The 19966-nt window shown below is 53.1% G+C and overlaps 7 protein-coding genes across 7 annotated transcripts in view; 3 read left to right on the top strand and 4 right to left on the bottom strand.

Annotated features, from left to right (window-relative positions):
• PpBr36_04981 (uncharacterized protein) overlaps positions 1–255 on the top strand; it is a gene marked incomplete at both ends in the record, with an annotated part of 804 nt that extends 549 nt beyond the window's left edge. Inside the window, one exon of the mRNA XM_029892139.1 lies at positions 84–255. Within this exon, the coding sequence (XP_029750279.1) occupies positions 84–255 (172 nt within the window). The remainder of the gene's footprint in view (positions 1–83) is intronic.
• Positions 256–873: 618 nt separating this feature from the next.
• PpBr36_04982 (uncharacterized protein) lies at positions 874–3349 on the bottom strand (the record flags this gene model as incomplete). The annotated part of the gene is made up of 6 exons (XM_029892140.1): positions 874–1521; positions 1603–2019; positions 2085–2162; positions 2307–2553; positions 2620–2790; positions 2868–3349. The coding sequence occupies 6 exons, from the start codon at positions 3347–3349 to the stop codon at positions 874–876; spliced, it is 2043 nt and encodes a 680-aa protein (XP_029748966.1).
• Positions 3350–5166: 1817 nt separating this feature from the next.
• On the top strand, positions 5167–7154 carry PpBr36_04983 (uncharacterized protein; the record flags this gene model as incomplete). Its single annotated transcript, XM_029892141.1, has 3 exons — positions 5167–5312; positions 5394–5614; positions 5701–7154. 3 exons carry the CDS (start codon positions 5167–5169, stop codon positions 7152–7154), a joined length of 1821 nt encoding a protein of 606 aa, XP_029748965.1.
• A 238-nt stretch (positions 7155–7392) lies between these two features.
• Positions 7393–8403, bottom strand: PpBr36_04984 (uncharacterized protein; the record flags this gene model as incomplete). The annotated part of the gene is made up of 1 exon (XM_029892142.1): positions 7393–8403. One exon carries the CDS (start codon positions 8401–8403, stop codon positions 7393–7395), a length of 1011 nt encoding a protein of 336 aa, XP_029748981.1.
• An 871-nt stretch (positions 8404–9274) lies between these two features.
• PpBr36_04985 (uncharacterized protein) lies at positions 9275–13648 on the bottom strand (the record flags this gene model as incomplete). Its single annotated transcript, XM_029892143.1, has 3 exons — positions 9275–10210; positions 10307–12270; positions 12337–13648. 3 exons carry the CDS (start codon positions 13646–13648, stop codon positions 9275–9277), a joined length of 4212 nt encoding a protein of 1403 aa, XP_029748980.1.
• A 1087-nt stretch (positions 13649–14735) lies between these two features.
• Positions 14736–16528, bottom strand: PpBr36_04986 (uncharacterized protein; the record flags this gene model as incomplete). The annotated part of the gene is made up of 5 exons (XM_029892144.1): positions 14736–15202; positions 15269–15425; positions 15557–15726; positions 15833–15957; positions 16041–16528. 5 exons carry the CDS (start codon positions 16526–16528, stop codon positions 14736–14738), a joined length of 1407 nt encoding a protein of 468 aa, XP_029748979.1.
• An 808-nt stretch (positions 16529–17336) lies between these two features.
• PpBr36_04987 (uncharacterized protein) lies at positions 17337–17960 on the top strand (the record flags this gene model as incomplete). The annotated part of the gene is made up of 2 exons (XM_029892145.1): positions 17337–17356; positions 17630–17960. The coding sequence occupies 2 exons, from the start codon at positions 17337–17339 to the stop codon at positions 17958–17960; spliced, it is 351 nt and encodes a 116-aa protein (XP_029750281.1).
• Positions 17961–19966: the final 2006 nt, after the last annotated feature.

Consider the following 19966-nt stretch of genomic DNA (forward strand, 5'->3'; position numbering starts at 1 on the left):
TTTTTTTTTTTTTTTTTTTTTTTTTGCTATTACACCTCGTATATGGGCAGTTAGCTGACTCGCACCTTGTTGCGGTTCGAAAGCTTCTACAGATACAAGGCCACCGGCGGTGCCGAGGCCAAGGTCGTGTGTGCCGAGGCCGAGTGGGAGAACCCGGACTGGAAGGAAGGGCAGACCTACCAGCTGAACATTACAGAGTGCCAGGCCAAGCACCGCCCTATGCAGGTGCCATGGACAGAGATAACAGGGAGCTGAACGTCCAAGACGCGGGGGAGCGGTGAAGAAGTAGTTTATGGGGCTATAATGAAATTGTTTCCTTTTTTTTTCTTCTTTTTTTCTGAAACCCATCCACTCCCTCAAAATATATAACCAACACGATTTTTGATCCTATCTGCGAATCAGACCCCGGCCGTGTGCAAAGGGACTCCGTACTTTACCTTTATCGTATTGTTCCATCTTGCATCATATGCCGTTAGCTAGGAGAGTACCTGTTACGGTGGAAAAACAGGCAAAGAAGTCAAGGAAACCAGTGACATAGGCAGGAAGGTACATATGCAGAAGATAGGTAACTAAAGAAAAACCTGCCAGGCAACAGCCGGCACCCCAAGTCGTCCGGTAGCACTATCTAGTATCTACCCAGGAAAACGTTATCAAAGAACGCCTATAGGCTTTAGCCTAGTCTTGAATACCTCGTCTGCTAATATAATTTCACCGTCAGGTCTGAGCTTATTTGCACCTACACGTCCTTGGTATTTAATAATCATCGTCATTGCCAGTGTTTATGTTTATGCCCTTATCCTGAACCTCAGTGAGTGCGGCGCGGATAACGTCTCATTATTTACAGCTCATGTAGCGTACAGTACCCGTATTGGTCTAAGCCTTTGTCACCCGGCACTTGGCGGTAGCAGCAACATCTCCAGCCGACTCAGAAACCGCCCGAAGAGTAACAACAGCCTCGTCAGCAGCATCGGCAGAGGCGCCCACAGCGACGCTGGTCCAGACCTTCTCGCCGAACTTGGCATGCGCCAACGCGTTGGGTACCTCGACCCTCCACCCGGAACCTTCCACCTCCGCAGTCAGCCTGTAGACGTCGGAACTCAGGAACTCCTGAATGTTCTGCTGCGGGTGCAGCGCCCCTCCGGCAGTAACCTGCTTGCCAGTGTTTTCCAGCTCAAAGAAGCACGCAAGGCCGGCCTCGGTAGCAGCACCGGGGGCAGCGGCGCCGACCACGCCCTCAGCGAGCGCGACACCGTGCGTGCTGGGTCCACCGGAGCCATCGAGGGACCTCACAGCTGCGGTGTACGACAAAATGCCATCGGCGTCGCGGTGCCTGTCGAGGATGTAGAAGTGTAGCCGGTTGGCCTCGTCACGGAACTCGTATTCACTGCCGGAGCGCGTGCCGGCGTGGAAGAGGGCGTCGGATAGCTGGCGGTAGTCACCGAGGGTGATCATGGCAACGCTACCGTTGGGCCGGATGAAGTCAAACATCTCGATGTCTTGGGGGTTGGCGTCGATCATCCACTGGGGGGGTGGCAGTGTCAGCATAGGGTTACAGCGCAAGTGATACGCCAATGTTTGTTCTTTTTCAGTGACTGCACTTACTTGGAACGGCTGGGATGGCCACTGTCCATTCGGGCCGACGTTCTTCGTCTTGGATATCATGACACCAGAGTCGGGCGTAAAGGAGTCGCTTCCCATGCGGTCTACAACCTCCACATTGTAGGTGTGGAAGCCGCGGCCGTCGCAGAACACGTCTGTGGAGACATTGCAAGGGGGCGAAAGGTCACCTCGAGCTCCGAGTGTAATGTTCAAGCCCAACAGGCCTCCAGGTCCGGGGGCCACAGAACGGGCCGTAAAAGTCGCCACGACGATGCCTGAATCAGCAAGACCGTCCCGTGATAGTTGTACCACGCTTTGGTTTGAGGCCAGTCCCAGTACCACCTTATCACGGATTGTGTGTAGGGATCCCTGGCTCCCACCCTTCAGTGCCGGAACTTGCCATCGCGTGTGAGGTCCACCCTGATGGATAATTTAGTAAGGTATGTAGGGATTGGACGACTTTTGGCATTAATATCTATACTTACAGGGCCATTGAAGCTTCCTCTGGACATCATGGACCAAGGGCCTGTGTAACTCCTCTGGAGCGGGACTCCATATGGGTTCTAGTGTATGAGTTTCTGGTTAGTGTTGTGCGTCTCAGACAGACTTGGTATGGGAGATTGAGTGCTAGGGCTGGGTCTGGATAGTAATGCTGTTCCTGTGTCGACGTAACATTGGCTAAAAAAAGTCATGAAAAAAGTGCTTACGTTGTAGTTATCACCAATATTGAGCAGATGGCTCAGCTCATGGGCGTAAACAGCCATGCCACTGCTTTCACCTTGGGTGCTGCTGCCGCTGCCGGCGTTGGGCCAAAGTGTTGCGGCAGACGCCCAGCTCGTCCACTCAACGTATCGAGTGCGGCCCCAGTTGGGCAGCGAACTGTTGGAAGGAGGGCCGAACTCCTCGGGAACGTCTTCGCGAGACTGGAAACGCATCTCTCCAAACTCTTGCCACCTGTTGTTAAAAAATGCTATTGTTAGATATACAGATATTCTTGAGTGTTGCGGCAGCGCGACTCACGTGGCAGACTCGTCCTGGCCTGCGGAAAGGATAAAGACAAGCTCGTACTTGTCCGCCTCCTCACGGCCGATTTCGGCCCGCCATGCTGCGAGCGCATCGGTGCGGATGTTTAAGTTGCAGCTCTGGTCTGGCGGGCAGGCACCCTGGTTGAAGTCGTTCGATACACCGTATCTAGTTGCCGACGTGTTAAGACGATGCCAAAGACGAGCCGAAACCCAGCCTGGGATGAACACAAAGAAACAACGCACTGGTATGCAAGCCTGGGCATCTGATACGGCCCAAACGACGTCAGGTCGACTCCAAACCTGCCAGCCGAATCTTCCATCCAGTACTCGTGCAGGGTGTGGCCGCGGTTCAGCTCAGTCGGGACGTTGAGCAGTTCCTTGTAGTACTGGGGCACATCCTCCCTCTTCAGGCCGGAAACCTCGGGCTGCGGGTTTCCAAAGATGGTGGACTGCGTCGCCTGGGTGACAATGAATGGCCTGTCGGTGTAGTCGATGGTCACGAGCGCGATGTTGAAGTTCCTGCTGGAACCCCTACGGGTCGGGTCGGACCAGTTGGTGCCGGGGATTGGCTTGTAGTCGGCCCAGGTCATGTTGTCCGGGTTCACCCAGTTCTGCGGGTCGATTGGCTTGAACGGGTCGCGGGGCGTGCAGGGCACGGCGGCCGTGAAGGCGGCGCCGACGAGCAGCAGCGCCGCGACGGGGTGGTGGTGCGGGAGGCGCGGCATCTTGGTTCTGAGTACAGGCGCCTCTGGAATTGACCGTGGGACTGGTGCCTGGTATCGGCCCAGGAGCGGTCAAACCTCAGATGGAGAGCAGCCCAGGCCGGGTTTTATCGTGTAATCATTGTCATATCCACCAAACATTTGATGACGAGGTTGCATCCCATCGTCGGGCGTCGGGCGGCGGCATGAGTCCCCGCCATCTCGAACAAGGTATTAAGCATAAGCAAGCCTGATAAGGCGGGTGACAAGCTTTAATTTCCGCCCGCCACCAGATGTGAACTGCTGTGACCAACGGCCGATTGCAGGGGGTTGAAAGTGCTGTCCATGAAAAAAGCCAAGACTGCGAAGAGGGGAAGCACCGCAATTATGCAGTGCTACCTGCTCCATCTGGATTAGAACAGAACTGAACTTCCTATCTCAGCAAGAAATCGCCGCAGAATGAGGGTCAAGTTTTTGCAGCCGACGTCAGCAAGGATAGCAGATTGACCTTTCAAGTCAGGGGGCAGATTGGTGTTACAATCTCGTGTGGGTTTCCTGGCTGGCGAATTGACTTTGAACTTTTCCGCGACAAAGCAAAACGCGTCATGGACACAGCGAGCGCCCCAGTTAATAATATCCACTATAGTTTAACCCTGGCCTGCTATTTCACTTATTGGCTGGCAATGTGTCACCTGGCTGTCTTGCTGGGCAGGGGCTTTTTGGGATCAGCTTCGAGGGTCGAATGTTAAGAAATAGGCTAATAAAAAATTAAATTGAGAAAAGACCAGCCCAGTTTAAACACATTCTTGTTTTAACACGAGGCAAGCTACTAAGGAGGACTGAACTTGAACAGAAGTGAAAAGAAGCCAAAAAATTCCAAGTGACAACCATTGCAAGATGTCCACTCTGCTACTGACCCCGACCCGATTTGAACGGATAACCTTACGATCTGGAGTCGTACGCGCTACCGTTGCGCCACGAGGCCTTGGAGAAATCCCCTGTAAGTAGAGATTATATACAACTCACTGGATACGGCCTCCCATTTCTCAACAGCCGTTTCCTCCCAATCGGGTCGTGATGCTCAAGGTACCCAAGAAACACTTTGTCACACTGTCATTTTGAAGCCTCGAGAATAGATGTGGTTGAGATTTTCCCAGGTTCTTGGCTCCACTGCGGTATCGCATGCGATGGAAGTCACGCATCCAATCATGGGAGGAACCTAATCCCCAGCAAGCACATCGTCACCGCATAACACCTAATATTAGAAACAGAAGCATGCAAGGGATCCTTTAGGTCGCAATTGATTTCTTGTCACAAAAATCTTGTGTTGGGATGATCCAACAATGGGATCTGCCAACAACCCATTGTTTAAGGAATGAACCAGGATGTGTTGCCCAAGGAATCATCCTGTGCTGCTGTTTGTTGGAAGCATTTAAGCTTAACTGCCCAGGTAAAGGTAGATAGCTCAGGTAGGGCTCCCTGGGCTAAGGTAGGGTTCCTTGAGCTATAAACGTTGACTGCACGTCTTCTCAGTATCTCTGCTATTGACTCGTAGTCTTCTCGTTTTTTCCACATTGGGCTAGTTCTTATGCATCTTGCCTAGGTATGTAGCTACCTTCCCTGTCTTGTCCAAGTACTTTAACAAATTCGTCCCTTCAACAACGGATGGTAACAAAGTTAGTGGTAGTACGAAGCGCAAACTTGGCGCAACCCACTGTCAAATTTGAACAGAAAACCACGCAGGCACGGCCAACCATCGTCTTGGGACCATTATGGCGGACAAGGAACCCTCGACTTTGTCTGCCCTCTCGTCGATGACTCAACCACGGCCACAGATGACGATGCATGTACCCCCATTTCCGGTCAGGCCGAGAACGGATAAGGACTGGGAGGCATGGCGTCCGCAGATAGAGCACTATTATCAGGACCAAGACTGTGAGCTCAACGAGCTGATAGCCAAGATGAAGGAGCTGGGTCTATGGGGAACGTACGCTGTGTTGACCTTTGTTCATAATCAGTTACCTCCCGCGTGCCAGGACTAGGCTAACACGCTGCTATCACTGTACAGACGCAAGCAGTACATGAACCGCCTCAAACAGTGGGGGGTGCTCAAGAATATCAAAGCGGAAGAGTATGAGGCGATTGTGCAGATCCGAGCCAGGCGACAAGCTTTGGGGAAGCAGACTGCCTTTATGGTGAGGAAAAGGCCTGTTTCCAAGTCCAAGATTGATCGATATGTCAGGAGGTCGAGGAATCGCAGCACAAAACCAGCCAGGCCAGCAAGAGACGGTAAGTCATGGAATTAGCCACGCTCAAGCAACAAACAGGTATACTTCCACCTACTAATTCCCCATGCCTGTGATGTGATATTACAGTAAACACCCCGCCAGATGTCGACTTTTGGACTCCTCCACCATCGCGTGTATCGACACCAAACCCTGCCAGTCTTTCACCCATTATCCTGTCAGGTGTCCCTCGACCATTGAGCACCCAAGTTACATCCGAATCAGTTTCTTCCGATGTACACGATACTGAACAGTCCGGTTCTTCATCTGCTCTGACGGTCTCACGGTCGGAAAACACAAAAAACGCCAGCTTGGTTGTCGCCGCGCAGCCTCTCAGGGTCACAGGGCGTCTACCCGGTGCAGCATGGCCCAGCCGGTCCCAGTCTCCCATCACACCACAACGCGCAAAAGCGCCCATGTACATCAACATCGCCCTCCCGGACAGCCACAGACACTCTCAGGGGATCCTCGGCTCCATCAGCGAGACCATCGAGCGCATGGCGCTGCCGACGGCCGTCTGCGACTGCGGCATCACCCCAGTCCCGGACGCGAGGGGGTTCAACAAGGTCGGGTCGCCCGAGTGCTGCCGGCACGTGGGCGACAGCACGGCGGTGCCGGAGCAGGCGGACGAGTTCTTCCGGCTGCTGTTCCGGGCGCTGTCGCTGCTGGCGGCCGACGAGCACAGCGTCGAGGCGCTGCGGTTCGTCGACGCCTGCCTGGCCTGGCAGTTCCGCAGCAAGCGCTACGCCCTCTTCCGCCTCGGCATGATGTGCATGACGCAGGCGTACCTGCGCTTCCACGCCCGCCGCGCCAGCGCCGGCATGCTCGCCATGATCGCCGGCTTCACGCGCCAGCTCACGGCGACCATGCTCGGCGGCGACGCCGACCACCCCGTCGTTCGCACCCTCGCCACCATGAGGGACTCGCTCCGCTCCGGCAGCTTCGTCCACCCCGACGCCATACACCAGGCGTACATATTCCTCGCCGACGTGCTGTGGCGGGACTCGAAGCATCGTTGGAGGTGGGGGCTCGGCTCCTTGACTTACCGGATGGGATACATGGACACGGACGCCGCGCTCACCGCCGAGATGCGCCAGCGCCGCCTGCTCGTCCTGCAAGATGCCGCCGCGTCTCTCCGGGGCTTCAGCGACAGCGAGGAGCGGCCTCCGGAAGCCCTCGTGCCGGCGTACCTGGACATCGCCGCCGCCATGGTCGGCCTCAGGCGGTTCGACCTGGCCGAGGCCCTCGTAGCCCCGATTCGAATCCCCCAAGATGTCCCGAGGGACTTTTATGCACAGTCGTGGTGCGTCATGGCGCACATCTCAGAGTACAGAGGGCGGTACGCCGAGGCTGCCGAGATGCTGGGGAGGGTCGCCGAGGGCGCAGAGCCTTATTTACTTTCTCATCTGCTCCGACACCAGGCGTCGCTTTATGGCAGGATGGGAAATCCTACCAAGGCCGGCCAGCTGAGGGAGGAGGCGGCTGGGCTGGCGTTGATGGTGGAGCAGAACACAATGTTGCGGGCAGCACAGGAAGTGGTATGAAAGCCAAGTTCAGTACCGAGACTAAGAATTTGAGGTCCATAATACATCAAAGATACTATCATTCAATGGTCCAACTAGACTAGTTTGGACCTTGCTTTCGTCGTTTCACTTTGTTTAAGAAGCTGTATGTATGGAGCACATTCAGTCCGTAAGAAAAGAAGGGTCGGGTCGTTAGGCTACTTGCAACAATCATGTTACTCTATATTAGTTATTAATACAGACAAACCCACCTCGTGTGTCATCTTTTCCCAACAATATGCAAGCATATAACCTCCTGCTCCCAGAACTCAACCGCAGCGCCCAGATCATCAACGTTGAGCAGATCACACCCAGCATCCCACAGCGTCCTCCAGACGGCGTTCCTCGTCCTGACGGGCCAGCCGGGGGTGTCCCAGTACCTGGTGAGCATTCCCTTGTCGTGCGCGGCCTTGACCTGGGCCTCGAGCTGGGCCATCTGCGCCTCGTTGAGCTTGCCCGTGCGCCTCGTGCGCCTGCCCTCCTCCACGTCCGTGTCCCCCCACTGGCCGTTGAAGCTCGTGCTGGCGATGGGGCTCTCGTTGGCCGTGACGTTGGCAAACTCGGCGTCGGCCAGGCGCGCGAGCGGCGCGTCCCAAAAGTAGTCCCTAGGCGACACGCCCTGCACGAGCCCGCGCGGCGTGTTGCCCGTGCCGACGACCGTGACGGCGCCCTGGGTGGTGGTGTTGCCGTTGAAGACGGTCAGGAAGCCGGCGTCGCGCAGGGGCTGGAGCGCCTTGACGACGACGGGCCACGTCTCGGCGCCGTTGGTCTTGACGTCGACAAAGAGGTACAGGGTCTGGCCCGGGTCGGTGTCGAAGACGCCGTACTTGGTGGCCTCGCCGCCGCCGACGAAGCGGTGGGACGGGTTCTGGCGCTTCAGGACCGACAGGATCGGCTGGACGTAGAGGCTGTCAAAGGTGCGGCCCTCGGTCAGCGACGAGCGGTCGTGGCCCACGTGCAGCTCGTCCCCGTACAGCCAGACGTCGGCCTCGGTGGAGATGGCGCCGTGCGCGAGGCCCGAGTAGAAAGGTACGGGGCGCCAATAGTCGTTGTGGCTGTGCATGCCCTTGGGGATGATGTCCTGGGTGAGCGAGGTCGGGTACTGGTACAGCGGGTTGCTGGTCGCATTGCTGAGGATGTCACGCAGCTGGGGTGGTATGATGGCCTCCATTGCGCCCGTTGTGGCGGTGGCGAGCGAGGTCGCGCCGGCGAGGAGGAGAGGGCCAAGCATCTTGGGTGGTTTGCTGTTGTGCGGTGCCCAGGGGCGATGAGGGGAAACCAGCGGTGGGAGGAATTGGTCACTGTTGTTGTAACGAGAAACCGTCCATCGAATAAAAAGGCTTGAACCTTATATATGATTCAAGCCGGAGAGGGGATAAATTCTGATTTCTCCAAAAGGTATCCTTGCTAATACCGTGGGTATCTTATTTGATCGCCGCCATCAGGTATTGGTTCCTTCGGGAACGACGGCAGCAACAGTGCCTTGATCCACTACAAACCCGCCCGCCAACCATGAGACGGAAGGTCTCTCCAGCCAATCGCACTGCCCACGTGCCTGAACAGTGCTACCTTGTACCTTGGCCTAGGTTAGAGCCAAAATATTCCCCGCACCAAAGGCCCATGGTCGTTAGTCACGTCACCAAAACATAAAGACAAATTTTCTTTCTCAGTGACCGACTCTTCGCCTTAAATCTTCATCTTCACTGCTGCACACGTGCTCAATTTTATCCAATGAATGGAATCGTATCGATTTGATTTCTTCTACCGATAGATAAAAAAAACTCTCCCTCAGTTGATCGCTGTGGCCTATCCTCCTTTGTCCAAATTCAGAAAAGATGCGAGAAAACGCTACAAACAAACGAGACCAGCCAGACATGCCCAAACTTGTTTGCATGCGGCGAAACAACTACATCAGTAGCCATGATCTGAAGAGGATACTAAACTCTGAAGCCCATTTTCCATCACGCCCTCGATAATTCCATCGCCTATCTTCGCCGCATCCTTGGGCACATTCACAAATACTTCTGCGGGGTAATATCCTCTTCTATCTACCCAAAAGCCAGGTCTCGCGGACCGGTGGCCTTCGCTGTCGAATTTCACCACTATGTGTAGCCAAGGCGTTGTTTTCCAGTCCCGTCACCGCCGCCCTTGTCCTCATCGCTCCCAAAGGCCGACAGGGTTAGCGCAGAATCTCCATCCGAAAGATCCACACACTCTTCTGGAGGATCGAGCCTGGAGCGTGCGATATTCAGCTGGGTTAGCAATCTCTTGACCCTGCCCAGATCTCGTCTGATCCGATGGTCTTCGATACCCATGTAGGGCGATGCTGGTTTGTTCGCCCAACTAGCCTCCTGCTCACGCTCAAGATAACTGCGCCTTCTCCATAGGAGGTCGAAAAGCTCGGCACGCGCGTGCCGGAGGTCTATCTGAGCATTTTGTCGGGTAGCATTCGTGTCCCACCACATGGCATCGGTCGTAGGAGCAGCATCTTTACGCCCGCCCATTCTCTCCAGTCTGTTGTCTTCGGGGTATGGATCTTCGTCTGTCGAGGTTTCGTCACCCCACTGCTCCCGAAACTGCGCCCTGGTTTTATTGAGTCGTTTTGCAGATTCTTCCAGTTTTTTCTTGGTTTCCTGCGACTGTTGCATCATCGCAATCAGCCCTGCTTGTAGCTTTATCCAACCTTCCTTGTCTTCCTGGGCCTCCATCTGTCGGCGAAAGAACTCGATCGCCTGGGCTTGCACCGGGGAGATGCTAACAGGCACCCCCAGTGAAGGACTATCTGACCTCATGACACCGGCCGGCTTGTTGACGGTGGGCGCTTCGCCTTGTTCCTGAGTGCCGTTCGATGCTCGAGCTGTTCTTTGCGTATCCCCATCATGCTGAGGATCAACCTGCGCAGTCCGTTGTTCTTGAACCAGGTTCATTAGAGTGGAGTAGTATTCGCGGGTTTTGCGGTCAAGCCGTTGTAAGCTGCCTCTTTCGATAAACTCCTTGACGAGTCGCACCCGTGGGGGAGGGTTCCATTCTGCCTTCAACTTATAAACTCGATGATGAAGATGTGTAAAGAGATCATTGGAATCGACCTCCTAATGTCGATCGTACTCTGATTTGTTGTGTTGCGGTTCAACAACCTCTAGCTGCTCATGAGGAGCAGGCTGTGTTATCGCCGAGGTATCAGCAAGGGCGGACGGTTGCCCATTCAAGATGGTATATCCGTCGTCCTCAGATCCTGGACCTTGTTGGTGTGAACTTGAGTCCGGCCCATTAGACGTTGATCCAAGCCCATCCTGCATCACTTGGTCCTTGTTCATTGTTAGCATGGGGGCTGCATTGAATCTGTGATACTCGTTCTTCAAAGCCTGTCCTTGGGACGCAGATGCTCCCACAGACACCCTCGTCATCATTTCGAGAAAAGCCTCGAGCATGCCTTCACACAGCCCCTCATCTTCAGGCAGCCGACCTCCATCGGATGCCCTAAAGCGCTTGATCCTTGTCAACCTAGCCCATTCCGCCCAGATCTTGCAATAGTCCTCGTCGCTTAGACAGGCTGCCGGGCTGAGCATGAAATCTGTCTGCGACTTGCGGTGCTCCCTTGGGATGACTTCAGCTTGCTCCGCTAACATTTTCTCCTTGTTGGGTGTCTGCTTTGGCTTGCCCGCCATGTGAGTACTCCAAGCCGTTTTTGCAATCCGTATAGCTATTCGGGTATCCGAAGGGGGTGCGAGTGTTGGTGTCCATTCGTCTGCGAAACCTTCAGAGACGGGGTCTTGTATTCCTTCAGGAACATCTTGACCAGAGAGCCATCTGTCCGGAGTCCAGAAACAACTTTCACTCGACTTGGCCTGGCCCTTCAGCTGGCACGCCAACGTTGAAGCTGTGTCGGTTGGAGAGTCTGCTTGAATCCTCATTTCAAAGGCTGGCACCATCGGAGATCTCGTCTGGGGTGTGTCGCCTGAAGAAGAAATACTGCTTGATGCTGCCGACTCAGAATCTGTCTGGAAGTAGACAGGTCTCGATGGCGAGTACAATCTTGGAGAATGTGTCTCTTCCTTGTAGCCAAGCTGGCCTCTGATCAGCAACCAGCCGTCGCCATTGTCTGTCGGTATGTTGTTCTCTTTTGTGTCGGGTTGAATGAAAGTCTGTGAGTTGTTCTTTAGCTCTTCATGTCGTCGTTTGTGCATATCAAGGAGCATCTGCTGCTCCGCAATCTCTTCCTCGCTGGCAACCAGATTGCCTGTCTCCGCCTCCAAGATTATGGGATTTTCCTTTGTCCCTCTGGCCTTTTTCACACCTCCGACTTTGAGTATGATCCTAGACGGCGGCTTTTTGGCTGAAGTCTTGGGCCCATGGTCCTCCCTCCATGTGTCCGACCGCAACTGCGTCTCCCCGATATGCATATCCATGGCGCCGTCCATCATCTTGTCAGTTGTAGACCTGCTTTGCTCGTGAATCTCGGTTGCAAGTTTTGCGAATCGCTCTTTTGTCTTTTGGGGCAAAAAGTCCAGGGAGCCCGAGCTCTGCTGCTCTCTGACCCCCGAAGAGGCGTCCGACTTTGGCGTCGGTGGCGCATTGACAGAGCCGTCTTGCTCCGCCTTCCGGCGGTTCCACATTTCCAGCTGCTTTTGCTGCTCCCAGATCGCCTTGTCGGTAGTCAGGGGGTGCCAATCCACTTTAGCTTCGGCGGCGGCCGCCCCGTCTTCTTTGGCCCAGGCCTCTTTCTGCCGCCGGTAGAGCGCTAGCGTGTCCTCGCGGCCGCGGAACACATCTTTGGCTTCTGTTGGCTGTTGAAGATGGCTGTTCTGAAGTTCCTTTGACGTTTGCTCCTTGGGAATGGTATCAATCATGGTCATATTTGAGTCGCCCTCTGGGTCCTTGCTAACAAACGGATCATCCCCGACTTCGATTATAGTCCAGTTTCCCCCTACCTCCACCATCTTGCCGTTGCTTCTCTCGCTTGTAAATGCTGAATTACTCCTGACAGTCAAGTTATTACTGGGCCGCAACGCCGAAATGTACGGACACTCGCGCTCGTACTGCTCCACCAACTTCTGAAACTCCCTCCTCCGCCTCCGTTCCGCCTCAACCGCAACCCAGCCTTCTTGGTCCGCTGCGCCGAACGAACCACCCTCCCCCTAACTGGGCTTGGTCTGCTGACTCTAACGCGACCCGCCTTGCCGTTGTTTTTGATGCTTCTTCTCCCTCTGCTGACGCAGGCGCTCGGCATCTGCCTCCTCCTCCTTCCTTTCAGTCTCGCGACGCTCCTCCAGGGTAAGCAGCCACATGGACTCCTCCAAGGTAGGTGCCACGTAATTTGGATCTGCCGCCTTCTTTTTTCTATTCTCGCGCGCAACCAAGTCGATGTTTCGGGGGAGGCCGCCAAAGTTTGGATTCTTGGCTGGAGGCGCCTCGTCCTCTTCCTCGTCGACATAGTAACCCTGCTGGCGGTACCACTCGGGCGTCCGAAGGCGGCCGTCGCGGCGCTCGGGGCCGTATGGGATGCCATAGGGGGATTTCTCCCAGGTCCCGTGGGTCTCTGGGGTCTTGTGGATCGGCTTCGCAGGGGCTCTGTAGGGCCGCTGGCTTCTGCTCTCCGCAATGCGGGGACCTTCGTAGGGCGCTGAACGTTTTGTTTGTGGCAGTTCAGTGCCTGGAAATCGGGCGCAGTCGGGCAGACCGGTAGAGGTAGGAGGCGTAAATTTGAAATCTGGATAGTTTGGCATCATCGGAGCCACTTGCTTCGTCGTTGGCCCATTTTCGGGCATCTTCTCGTAGGCCCGCGCGGACAGCTGCGGCTGCAGAGGTGATAGCAGGCATTTGGCGTCATAGGAACTGTAGGAGTTTGAAGATGAGGTTGTGGATGGATTGAAGGATTCTTGCCGCTGGGTTGCCATTCCACTAGACATGGGAGGAGGATATCCCACCATGCCGCTGGCTCCCATGCTTGACGGTAGCTGCTTAGTATTGCCTGGTTGGAGTTGAGATGTGCGTTCGAGGGACAGTTGAGCCGGTGCTGTCAGCTTGAAATCACTCGACGCGGACTCGGCCATAGATGCTGATGTCCTGGCCCGCTTTGGTGTCTGGTGGCTGTCCGATCTAGGAGCGTAAGGGTAGGAGGCAAGCCTGCCTTGGTAGTCTTCTCCGTATTGCATTTCTGGGCTTCCGCGCTTCATGTTCGGGGGAGACGCCTTGGCAGAATAAGATGTCACCGTCGTCTTACGACCCGTCATGATGGGTATTGGTCGGCTGAAGTTGATGGTGTGTCTCTTGCTTGACGGTTCTGACGACTTTGGATCAGTTGCGCTGTCTTTGGCCGCGGTTTTCTCTGGGGTTTCTGGTTCAGAAAGAGTCTTGGATGAATCTGAGCTTCTCTGTAGGTCAAGACTGGGAGTTTGTGGTTTTGAACTGTCGACAGGATCTTGGCTGAGATCTGAGCTGGGAGACGCCGCCTTTTCTAACGACTCGTGTTGACTCATCGTGACGAAAAGTAAACTTGCCGGCAGCTATGCTTATACTTTCTATTCTGTGGTGGTTGGGCAGTGTTGCTGGAGAAATGCGAATAAATAAACGAGTGACATACACCGAAGCGCATATGAGCTGCTTGGAGTTTAAAGTATGCAGGGCTATGGGATGGCAGGCTTCGAAGGAAAAGTTACTACGAGTTAATGAGTGTGGTTTGATTGATGATGGGTTCAAGCTGAGGAATAATTTCCTAGACTAGAGACAACATGAGGCCCCCGTATGGATCAAGAAATCAGCAGAGCCCACGTAGGCAGATACGCCGGCCGACGGCTCGAATAGGATGCCTGAATTGCACCCATAGTACCTGCCTTCTCCTAGCTCAACTTGAAACTTTCCCATTATTTTTTTGTCTTTTTTCTTTTTTTTCTTTCTTTTTTTTTCAGCAAGAAAGGGCGACTGCAGACGCATGCACATGTAAAGCCTATAAGGATGTTGTCCCGGAGACAAACAAGTTTTTCGGTGAAAGGTCACATTATCTAACCCTGATAGTCTTATTTATTTGGCCCCCCAGGTTTGAGCCTTGTATTTTACGGGTGCGTCGGCCATTTTGCCACTATTTTCTCTATCGCCTCCCCTTTTTCTATATTCCGTCCCCCTGCATTCTTGCATAGAAAACCAGAAATCCCATCAGGCTGTCTAAGGACCCACATACCCCGAAGCATGCCTACCCACCTAGATTCGTACTCACTTTCCTCGTCTAACCAGACGTTACTGGAACTAATGCTAGGTCTCGCTGGCTGGGGATATTGGCTAGATATCTTCCAGATATGTCGAGGTCGTCTATCATAAATTTATACATAGACAAACAAAAAGGATAGAGTGCAACGAACGTCGAAAGGTTAACAAAGCGCACACTCTAACTCTTGCTACTCAGTGATAAGATTCGTAGTTCATCTACATTACGAAAAGTACGAACTACCTAGGATAGTTCTAGATAAACTGTCTGTGATCTATTATTCTCTATCAAGTGGCAAGAAGTCAAAAAGCTTTTCCTTCTTATGTCCCCGTCTTTGCCAGTATCTCTCCAATCCATCCTCGCCCTCACTTGCTGTTTTTCCAGTCCCTGACCGGCCACGGCGGCTCGATGCTCGCCATCGGCGCCTTGCACTTGTTGGCCATGGCAGCGGTGGCCTCGGGGCTGTCAAAAGCTACGCAGCCGTGCTGCAGGCCCGTGACGCCGTCGCAGATCACCACGGGCGCTCCGCCGCAGGGGCTCGTGATGTTGAAGTTCTTGAAGACGACGTTCTCGCACACGGCGTCGGGGCTGGTGGAGCAGGTCAGCCTGGCGACGGCGTCGCCGTTTTTGCCGCTGGTCGTGCCGGTAAAGTTCTCAAAGGTGATGTCCTGTATGCTCATTTTGGAGGGGAAGCGGTTGCAGGTCTCGCTGGGGATGTTGAAGTAGCACGAGTCGAGGCGGGCGACAAAGTCGAGGTTGGCGGCGTAGAAGTTGCGGAACGTGACGTTGCGGATCCAGCCTGTTGACATGTTTTGCGTCAGACCCGGTTGGTCTTTGATGATTGTTTTTTTTTTTTCTTTTCGTCAAGATGCTTGTAAGCAGAGCAGACAAGACCTACCTGAACCAACCGACTCGCCAGCCCAGATCTTAAGTCTAGCCCCATTGTCGCCGTTCAACAGGGCCACATTCTCTATCAGAACGTTCTCCACAATGGAAACTTCTCCTTCGTACTGTCCCAGTGAGCCCATGGACTGCCCATGAGTTCCGTTGCAGTACTGTATTACCAAATGTTAGCACTCATTCGGTCACGCTATAAGTAATGGGAGGGTAACCCTATTTTTTTTTTTTTTTTGTTTCCTTCTCCCGTCCAAAATGCTGGAAATCTTGGGTAGGTAGATGGACATACCATGGTGTTGACGTGGACGTTGGACGTGTTGCTCTTGGGGCTGAAGCAATCGTCTCCAATGTTGACCCAGACGCGCTCCACAGTGACGCCATCTACGTTGAGCGAGTTGAAAAAGTCCGAGTTCTTGGGCGGGGATGTTGCGTTGTTGGAGATGGCCTCGATGATGACGTCTTTATATGTGATATCCTTGGCTGTGTCCGCGTTCAGTCAGCCACTCGGTCATCTTCGCGCACCAGACCTTGGTCTCAAAATTCAAGGTACCGGGATTCCTCATACAGGTGACGACAAAGTTGTGCCAGACGGGCGAATCCTTCATAAAGATTCCCTCAACGTGCAGGTTGGTTGTATTCTCGGCGTAAAAGAGCACCGGCCGAAGGTATGGGTTGTCTGGATCGAGAATCCTACAAGGAGCATGTCAGTCATTATTTCTCACCAAGTGTGGTCGGGGGCTGATCACAATCTGAGCAGAACGGATTCTTCTTACTCCAGCCCCGAAAACTCGTTCCACCACCTCTGCCCATTCCCGTCCATGACTCCCTCGCCATAGATCTTGATGTCCTTGCCGCCCCACTTCCAAAACATCAGCGACCGCTGAAAGGGGTGGTAGAACGCATTGGCCTGCCAGTACGACGTGTCGTTGGTGAACTTGATGGTCCCCTCCAGCTTGACGTGGATGTCGTTGAGGAAAGTCAGGTCCAGCGGCTTGCCGATGACGAACAGCTTGTCCTTGGGCAGATAGACGGTGCCGCCGTTGTTGGCATCGCGCACGGCCTGCTCAAACTCGGCCGAGACGTCGTCCAGGTCGTGCGTCGAGGCCCGCGGCGTGAAGCGACGGCGGCAGCCCGGGTCGGCGCGCCTTGCGACCGGATGCTTTGCGCGGAACTCCTGGGCGTTGCGGGGGAGGTCGGCAGGCATGTAAGCCGTGGCCGTGGTGGCCACGCCCAGGATGGCGAGGAGGGACGAGACCTTCATGGTTGGACTGGACTGACGGGGCGGTTGTTGCTTCGAACGGATTCGCGACGACAAAAGTCGTAAGATCGTAGGAGGAGGAGGCAATTTGGCTAAAGAGCAATCAGTCCTATTTATATCGAAATGGTCCCCCTTCAGTTCGGCACCTGTTTCCCGGGCATCGAAGCTCCCCTGCTTTGCCCCCTGATGGATAGCTTCCCCATACCCCAGACCTTCAAAAATGTCTGAGTCTGAGTCTCCGCATTCTCCTCCGCATTGTCATTGGCAAGACAGATGTATGTGTCGCTTCTCCGCACTTTCAAGACCCGCTACTGCAGATCAAAGCTCCCAGGGATCAAATCCTGGAGATTAATGATTGGTGGGAAAACTGTACCTTTTTGTCAACCTCGCTAAGAGACGGAAACGAATTCATCCAGCCAAGCTATTGCCCAGGTCATGGAGAGTAGAACAGAATCACCAAGCAAGTACATCTAGACCGCAAGTTAGTCATAGAGCGGTCAGGTGCAATCCTCTTTTGGTTATTAAAGGACATCCTCTCTCCTGAAGCGTGACGTGTATTATCAGAGGTCAAAGGATGAGGAAGGGTGAGGACAGTTTTGGTAGTTAGTTTATAAGCACGACTCCAGCGTCTGCATTACAGATCATCGACATAATAATAAAAACGCATAGTATTGGAAGGGATGAGCGGAACTGTTGTATTGTATCTCCAAATAAAAACAACAGAAATACAGCTGCCTATCACCCATCTTATTTAGTGAGTAGATTGATCTGTGAGCGGGAAGGGCGATGTAAGGCAGCCAGTCTTGCCGGTATGCCTCGTCAATGCAAGGGGTAAGTTCCAGACTAGGGTTGGATATAGACATAGCATCAAGGTAACAGCTCGCACTTGTTCGTCATCAAGTCGGAATCAATCTCACTCTCACTGGATATCAATTCCACTGTCAATACTAACATCCCAGCTGATTTGGCTTCAGGCGGCATGCACTTGGCGATGTCGGGCATGCTTGTTCATCACCTCCTTGAAATGTACTGTGACCTGTATAAACTCTAGGTTACCAAAACGATCAAGCAAAACAATGATTCTCAACATGTTTGCTACTACAGTGCGGTTGTTTCTCGTCCCTTTGGTGGGCTGCCTACGGGTGCCCAAGCCCACGTTGCTCTTCCCACTAGCCTGCCTGCGTTTCGAAGCATCTGGTCTCATGGAGACATCCCCGGCGGTCCTGTCCCATCAACGCTTCAAGCCGACGTGTTCACCGGCAACCGTAGCACTAACACGTGGTCTTTCACCACCCTAATCATTGTCGTGGGCGCGACAACCAGTAGCGGTGCTCCGGCGTCGTCCCGGAACAGCCTTGGCCTCAAGTATGCCAGTGAGACTAGGTTTTCACCCATGGACTATATGGGTGGGAAACCAGCACGAGACCTCAGTTGAAAAGCCGCCCCTGATTCGTGTTGGGTGGAAATCCCTCCTTGTTGGCGACTGACTGCTTGAACCCCTTAAATGACAATCGCATACATCGCATCATGGCTTTTCTGACCTGGGCTTGATGTCCTGCAGAGACTATAAGCAGCTCTATCTCGCCGACGGGGACCATTGCCACTGGCGATATGACTGGCGCACAACTAACCATAACCCGTCACACTCAGGATTTTACATTTCTACTGTACCGTTACCAATGGGCCCCTAACACTTCTACACTGACATCCAAGTCCGCACCTATTCAGACGCTGAAAGCCACGTCTTCTTCCACGAGGCTGGCTTGCGGGGGGACGCAGCAAACTGGGGCTTTTGGTGGTGCTGTGGCACTTTGGGGAGGTGCTTTAAATACTGTTCTGAACTAGCTATATGCTTATATTGCATAATGAATATGATACCTTTACATAAGCTGGCTTTATACTATTTGCGTTGTTTGAAGGTATAACTTTATCCTTTCAAATCTATATTCCGATTTAATCAAAGCCGCTTTTGATTTTCCATTGACTCACCATTTTTATGCTGTGATGGACTATTCATGACTCCAACAGTTTATCAGCGGCAAAGCTTGGGCAATCAGTTTCGTTACTCCAGGCAGTATGATTGCAACAAATTGTAATCTTTGCGCTGAATGAGACCAAATACGCACCAGATGCACAAACAAACATTATCTAGCAGCTCGACAATCAAACAGACGGGAAAGCAAACAGCTCAGTAGTTGAGCTACCTAGGAAGGAGGACCTGTTTGCTAGTTAAAAATGTATCTTTTGAAATGGACTGATAACAATAAAGCTGTTGAAAACAAATTGCGAAAACGACCACTAATGACCCAGATAAAGCTCTTTTGTGCTATCAGCCCAGCTCTTCTGCCTTGGGGCATATCCAGAAGGAATTACAAAAACCCATAGAGACGAGTTTCATTGTACGTAAATCAAAGTCAAATGTAGACATTGAGCAAACACGAGCACCTATTAGATCCCTGAACAACACAGTCTGTGCCTTTCACAGATATAGCCATATACTAGGGAATTGACAGCAAAAAGAGGGCTCTTGATCTTGATCTGGCAGGGACCCCTTTCTTAATTTGTCTCATTTTCCGGTTGAAAACTTGAAATACTTTGCGGACGGGTTCGGAAGCTTTCCGCCATTAACAACTCATGATTCTAATATAAGTCTACACAATTGGTCATGCGGCTCTATACAAGCTTCTAGTTGACCGAGTATATTGTCCCAGATCTGATGAGATGCTGATCGAGAAAGGTGTGACAAGGGTATAACCATGATAGCATTGGGAATTCTCAACGCCTCATGGACAAACCAAGGCTTGCTAGCAAAATCTCTTATTCATTGATACCGGACTCGACAACCTCGATAGAGAGGCTACAGAGCAGTTGCTGCACACGATGGGTTTAAGGAGGAGATGGCATATCCATTGCTAGCGGAGAGATTGTAGGCGAGACTTGATCTCAAAATCTTCATGTGGGCAACTTCAACAGGAACCAGCTGCTGTGGCTACTCTCTACGCTATTTTGTGGTATATAAGTAGCACCATACTTTTCAGCTTTGTTTCTCGCGAAAACGCTTAGCCCTTCACTTTAATGGTGCCTGTTCCAAAGGTGGCAGGCATGCTGGCTTTGCGCACCACGACATATGTATGAGGGGTAGCCAGGGCTTGCAGACACAGACTCGAAAGTTCCCGGGACTTCCTTGCTCATTATGTCGTTGCAAACATGGCTGATCTCTCCCCAATGGTAGTTCGAAAAATACGATATAATGCCACAACGATCTGCATGGCCTTGTCCGGACTAAGGGGATACCGAGAGAAGTTTGCTTTGAAAGCACTGAGATGATGAGGCTCAAATTACGTACAGTAGCTGACACACGGCGATGACGGTGTTCGCCGCAAATGCAACTTTCAAGACGACGCTGACAATTAGGGCGAGCAACTATTGACCACCTAAGGC

The sequence above is a fragment of the Pyricularia pennisetigena genome, chromosome 6, assembly GCF_004337985.1.
Source record: "Pyricularia pennisetigena strain Br36 chromosome 6, whole genome shotgun sequence".
Classification (NCBI taxonomy): domain Eukaryota; kingdom Fungi; phylum Ascomycota; class Sordariomycetes; order Magnaporthales; family Pyriculariaceae; genus Pyricularia; species Pyricularia pennisetigena.